Genomic DNA, 6927 nt, shown 5'->3' with positions numbered 1-6927 from the left:
CTGGTTCCCAAGCTCAGCTATCTGTGTTAGGATCCTAATTGCGAGACTCATGTAGCTTGTTTGTCCTTGTTATCCATAAGCGATGCCATCAATTTTTCCTCCGAGATCTCTTTGATTGAATGTCTGACAAAAAAGAACTTAAAATGGTGTGGTAATAGGGTCCCAATGTGAGTCACCTTGGTAGCGGCTGTCATTTGAATTTCTTGGATAATTGTCAAACATGGTAGGTTCAGAGTCTTCATGAGTAGTTGTGGGTGGCCTCACATGGAATAGTAGTAGCACTCGCCTGGAAAATGAATCTGGCAATTTATCTTTACTGAGTGGGTTCCATTTCTGATATATAAATATTACATTGGTGACTAATAAATGACAACAGGAAAAGAGAAAAGACAGCAAATCAATTTCTAAGAACAATTGCGATGTTTTCAACTTCAGCTACACAGCCTAAATAATAACAATTTAAGTAAAAAATAAATAAAGAAAGAAAAAATACCCAGAATAAAACAAAAGAAAAGAAAAAGAAAGAGAAACGGTTACAAATTTGAAGGAGTAAACAACATAGACCTCAAAGCTGACAATTGGCACCAAATGGGAGAATCAAAAAGAATAACCCCAAGTAACAACAACAACAGAACCCCTAGTGGTAAGCTTACATAACTGCAAGCATTATATGCATGGCAAGTAGGAGAGACAGAGAGAAAGAGCAAAGCAATATCATAACAGGCATGGTCTAAGAATAATGGAATACAATTCCCATTTCTCCCTTCGTGTCAACGGGTTTTCTTTCGGTTAGCTTCAATCTCAACCCCAACTTGGTGTTTTCATCTCTCTTCTATTTTCTTCCAGCTTTATTCTGAATTTTTTCTTCGTTTTTTTGGTATTCTGTTCATCTTTAGGAGGAGCCAACTTCGGTAATATCTCTGCTAGAACGGTTATATTTCATGTGACTCTTAACAAGCTGACCTGCTGAAATTGCGGACATGAGAGACAGCTCCCCAGCAAGAACTGACCCAGCAACTATGGTTGCCAACAGTCTTGCATTTGATCCTGGACTTTCTTTGTGTGCACCCTTTACCCCAAGTAGGTTCAGACATGCTGACTGGGATGAAAGCGCTGTTCCACCACCAACTGTACCAACCTGAAAGGAAAAAAAAAAAAAAAAAAAAAAGGATAAAAAGAAAAACAGTTAAAAACCAACTTGTTCTCCTCCTTGTCAACTCTCAAAGATGTGCAATATGTGTTCATCATTATGTGATATTCGAATTGAAATGTCTACTTCACTATGACATTGCAAGCTTATTGATTTGATTGTAACTACCTTTCATTCATCCAGTAAAAGTACATCCAAGCCCATTTGAAGGAAAAGAATGGAAGTTCGGCAAGGAAAGGAATGATTTCTATAATGTACTACTGTATTTATATGACAAAACACTGCCAACTAAATGTCTAAGACAATTCGTAAATAATTTAGAATCTCTGAACTCAACCTAAGTTTCTTCTTGGACCCATCACAAATTTCCTAACTCTTCATGACTGGTGGTTGAGTAGAATCAAGTCCAGTTAGTTGTTTCCCGAATCCAATAACAGGCAATAAGCTGTTTAATAATTCAAACTTGAGGTAGTGTTTGTTTTTCTTTTAAGCCATTTTATCTAACTTGTGTGAGTTTTACTCATTCAACCAGCCTGAATGCGTTTCCTCTCTTTAAAGGGTTAGATTTTTATATCAAGTACACATCAAGTCAAAACTATAAGCTAAGTTTGAGATAAAAACCCTACACAAGTTTATTTTTTAAACACTCCTAAGGACCTAAGCTGGAATATCCTGTGCAGTTCTAAGGATAAAGATACCATTATTAATTTGGATGCCTAAAAAAAAGCACCTACAAGTAGGCATGTTTAAGCCTCTATAATAAAAGTTTACCTCGATGGAAGGCATGGTGACAGAGACGTGAAGATCTTTTCCACCATTAACAGCTTCCATCATGGTGATGCAGTGAGAGCTCTCTATGTTCTGGGCTGGATCCTGTCCAGTGGCAATGAAGACAGCAGACACGATGTTGCTGGCATGAGCGTTAAATCCACCAAGAGAACCAGCAATGGCAGAACCAGTCAAGTTTTTGAGCATGTTAAGCTCTACCAAAGCTGGAACTGTAGTCTTCAACACATTCCTCACTACTTCATCCTTGATAATTGCCTCGCATACAACCGACTTACCACGTCCTTCAATCCAGTTCACAGCAGCTGGTTTCTTATCGGAACAAAAGTTCCCTACAAATGAATCCAAAGAAAAATCAAAACCCATAGATGCAAGGAAAAAAAAAACGAAAGTGATACATCACCAAATTATACAAGTAAAACTTTCCAAATAGATTACAGACAGTCAAAAACAATCTGGTAGGTATGAGGGTGGTCACAGGATTCGGAAAGAGAACGAACCAGATATTCCGATAACATCCATGTCGGGAAAATCAGCTTGAAGAAAATCCAAAACATTCTGAACACCTTTAGAAACCATGTTCATCCCCATTGCATCCCCTGTGCTGCAGCTGAATCTCATGTATAGATTCTTGCCAGCAATAGCACACTGAACTTTTTGGAGTCTTCCAAATCTGCTAGATCTGTAAAATATTGACAATAACATCAATTAGTACAAAAACCAAACAAGTGCCCACCCTTACCAAGCCAAAACAAATTGCCCCTTTATAAAATTTTCATCTCAAACTTCATACGTCAAACCCAAAAATCTTAAATTAACACAACTTTACCGTAATAAAAGAATAAAATCTCAATTACGTAAACAAATCTAACCACCGACAGATTCAAATCAAAATTTGGTAATTTGAGGTCATAATGAAAACGATAAATTTAACCCAAATAAAACCAAACTTACAATCAAAATTAGCAAAAATCAGACACACTCAACAAATCCACGGAACTCCACAAATAAGAAGAAAGAAAACTTACTTGTTAAAAACGTGAGCCAAGGTATCGAAATTGTTAAGATCTTCCATAAAGAATTTGAGCTCAGAAGCTCTTTTTGCAGTACCAAACCTAACAACAGGTGCTCTTGTCATAGCATCTTGTAACAGAACACTAGTAGCACCCCCAGAAACGTAAATCGCTTTACACCCACGGTTTGTACTAGCAATCAAACAACCTTCAGTAGTAGCCATTGGTACTGAATATTCTCTCCCATCAAGTAACAACGGACCAGCAATACCAACAGGTATCTGAACATATCCAACTGGCATTTCACAACATTGCCCTAAAATTGATTCATAATCAAATCCTTCCAACGGTAATCCATCTAGAGATCTTCCTGTCATTCTTTGCAACGCTTCTCTTCGAATCGAAGCTGCTCTTTTACAATCCCCTAGCTTAGATTCCAACGAATACGATGGTAAACTCCCTGAAACCACGGATTTAATGACTTCTTCGTCTTCTTCGGATGAAGGTGTGATCAATGGTGGTAAAGAAGGAGCAGTGGTACAATCATCAAGAGAAGCAGGACACGGCCCTGGACGTTTCCTATCATCTTCTTCGATAAGGAATTGATGATGTTCATTTTCGTTTTCGTCTTCTCGAGTAGAGACAGATTGAACGAAATCAATACCAAAAAACCCTAAAAGATAAATAAAAGAAGCGATGAGAGAAACAATTGCAGCAATTTCAGATAAAGTAACGACATGAAGAGGTGTTGATGAACGGATCTTCTCACGCCATCGATGTAGAAGGAAGTAAGCGACTGAGAAGAATAAGGTGAAGAATACACCGTTCGTTAGGTACAGAGGTAGAGGTAATGCATCTGACGCTTTTGGTGATCTAGGTGGTTGTTCTTGTAATGGTCCTCCGCCTCTTTTTCTTATGTCTTTGTTATCAACGACGGTCTTCATTTGATGGAGATTTGTGAGGGAAGAAGGACGTGGTGGTTTGCTGGTGGTGATGGTATTCCGCCGGCGAGTGTCCATGAAGGGGACTTACTCCGGCGAAAGAAATGAAGGGTGAGTAAGAAAGAGAATGGAGGATTGTTGATTTTGTGTTTTCTAATTGGGGGAAATTGAAAGTGAGGAGAGGATTTATTTTAGGGGCGAGATTTTATAGATGGGGAAGGAAACGGAGGGATTTTCCTTTTCATTTTCTGATTTAACTTTTTCAGAGAGGAATTTCACTTTAAGACAAAAAACACGTGTGGTGTTTATCTAATCTAACGGTGGTGAGTGCAACTAAGTAAGAGATGCAACCAACAAAAGGTCATGACGCGGTTTTTAATTTTATACGTGGGGAGATTATCTGGTCAGAATCAAAAAGACGACGATGATGTATACAGTTTTTGCCTGTGACTCGTGAGACTGGTGAAAGTTCAATGGACATTACCATGAGTTGTACTTAAAGCTGCACGTTGGTTGGGTCCATTCCCACACCAAGATGACTATAGACCGGTTTTTTGAAACTAAGTCCGGTGGGCTAGATTTGGCGGCTAGATTACACAAAAACCGTTGCATATTTTTTAACACCGTTTCTCTTTCTAGGTATATCTCACATTCCAACTAGTAGCGAGATAGTTTCGGTGAACAGTTCAGCACAGAGAAAATCAACTTTTTGTTGTTTGGTTCAGCGCAAATTGATTTATTTTTTGGTCCAATGACCGAGATGGTTGCATTGTTCCATTCATCGCAACCTAATTCTACTTTTCATCGTTCCATTCAGCGCATATAGTTTTCGTTGTTTCATTCAGCGCATCTAGCTAGACTGGAATGACAATAAAACTTAGATGGTTATTCTAGTTGCCAATCTAGATGCGACTAAGTCCTATGGGCTAGATTTGGCTATTAGATTAGAAAAAAAATGTTGCAGATTACATAAAAAGTGTTGCATATGCTTTAACACTACTTCTTTTTCTGGATATATCTCGCATGTGAAATAGTGGTGAGGTAGTTTCATTGAATGGTTCAGCGCGGAGAAAAACAACTTTTCGCTGTTTGGTTCAGCGTACAGTGGAATATTCCACGGTATCTGCGTTGAATGGTACATCGCAGACAGTCTGCGCGGAACGGAAACGCGCGCCTATTCTACCCTGAACTGAAACGCGCAACCAAAGTTTGACCCTTTTTTTCCTACACCGAGTTTACACCAGCAGTAATTATATGTGTATTTAACCATGTTTTCTCACACTCCCGTTACACCACCAACGGATATGTTTTCAAATTTTGAATTTCGAAATGTTTGACAATTTGTTTTAACGGTTGTTTGTTTCAAAAATTGAAAATTTACCAAACTAAGGAATTCTTTCATTACATTGCAAAATAAGGTTACAATGTTTTTTTGAAGAAATTAGAAAAGTACATTGAAATTAAAATTCCACTTCTAAAAATTAAAAAAATACATTGAAAATAAAATTCTACTTCTAAAAATTAAAAAAAGTACATTGAAAATAAAATTCTACTTCTAAATTAACTTCTAATTTCAAGTCAGCTTATCTTTGTTGGGTTTGTGCCAAGATTATAGTGTTTTCCATGTTCTTTTTAAGGTACTTTTCATTTGTTTCATACTTGGAAACCCTTTGTGCTTGAGCTTTTTCAATAAGTTCGATGAGCTTATCAATTTTGTCATATGTTCTCTTCGATGTTATAGCCTCACGAGCCTTTCATTTGGAAGAATCTCTCCCTGCACCTCTAACATTATCTGTTTGGTCGAAATAACGTCTTCTACGCGACATGTCTGAGGTTTCAGAACCAAGGGTAGATGATGAGCTCCCAAACATTGTCATATCTTTTAAATATGCATCCACACTTACTAGAGCGGAAGTACGAGCTTAAGTGTTTTGGATATGTTGACTTTCTTGAGTAGGTTGAGTGTTTTGAGTAGATCCATCATCATTATTCACCTCTGGATTGTAGACTGGTCCTCAGGAGCTGGAAACCCGATTCATGTCTCCAAGGTTTCTTAATTTATGCTTCATAATTCATTTTCCCCTCGTAGTACTGGAGAAGAAAATGTATTAGTGTCTCGCTCCTTAGAAACTATAAGGTGATGCCGATATCACGCAACTAATCAATCAAGTCTATCAAAGATAAACACGATTCTAGTTGGATCCCAGACGATCAAGATTTGTCCACACAATTCACAAGATATGAAAACTAATAAGAAAAACTCCATCGTCTTAAAATCTTCGTTTGTCTTCAATAACCTCCACAACACCACTTGAAACCTCTTGTGATCAATTACGCACAGGACGGAGTCTGTTAACAATGGATTATCACAAGATATCTTTAGATCCGAAAATGGTTCTAAAGATCCTACAATACTTTGATCTAGTTTTAGTGACCTTATATCAGAAGAGAAGATTCTCAAGAATAAACAAACTAGGAGCAATCAAAGTTTCGACAACGGTTAGTCAAATCAATAATCGAAAGCTATAATAACAATGCAATTATCAAGTTTCCCATCAACGGTACTTGTAGATCTTTTTGATACCACATAAGTCTTTAAACGAGCGGTCGTAAGAGATTTCACTTAATTATGGTACTTTCCTCTCCAGATAGACGGCTCCACCAGAAAAACAAACAAGAATGAAGTTTGTTTGGCTCTTATGATAGTTTGCAAGATATGCAAACTCAAGTATTTATACACCAAGGTTGTTTGGACAACAAGGAAATTCCAAAATCGAAAATATTCTCAAGATATTCTCATTAAAGTGCCTAATTCAAGTTTTCCTATTTCCACATAAATGCCAAACCATATTTCTGAAAACTCTCATAGAAAACTTTTATTATTAGTCTAGCACATTAACTAATAATATTTTCCATGGCTTTAATTGCTGGTAATTAAAACATATATGATGAAAATCACAATTAAATGTTTTTCACTTTTTCGGACAAGGGATTAACTTGAGTATCAAGGAATTCTTTGAACAATTAATGATAAGAG

At 37.2% G+C, this 6927-nt stretch overlaps 1 protein-coding gene across 1 annotated transcript; it reads right to left on the bottom strand.

Annotated features, from left to right (window-relative positions):
* Positions 1 to 380: 380 nt before the first annotated feature.
* Positions 381 to 3968, bottom strand: LOC113299434 (3-hydroxy-3-methylglutaryl-coenzyme A reductase 1-like). The gene is made up of 4 exons (XM_026548454.1): positions 2965 to 3968; positions 2437 to 2618; positions 1922 to 2268; positions 381 to 1138 (listed from the first exon to the last, which is right to left on the bottom strand). The coding sequence occupies exons 1-4, from the start codon at positions 3966 to 3968 to the stop codon at positions 893 to 895; spliced, it is 1779 nt and encodes a 592-aa protein (XP_026404239.1). The 3' UTR covers positions 381 to 892.
* Between the last annotated feature and the right edge of the window lie 2959 nt (positions 3969 to 6927).

Source organism: Papaver somniferum, chromosome 1 (assembly GCF_003573695.1).
Source record: "Papaver somniferum cultivar HN1 chromosome 1, ASM357369v1, whole genome shotgun sequence".
Lineage (NCBI taxonomy): Eukaryota > Viridiplantae > Streptophyta > Magnoliopsida > Ranunculales > Papaveraceae > Papaver > Papaver somniferum.
The sequence above is the reverse complement of the archived record's forward strand: the minus strand, read 5'-3'. Positions and strand labels throughout refer to the sequence as shown.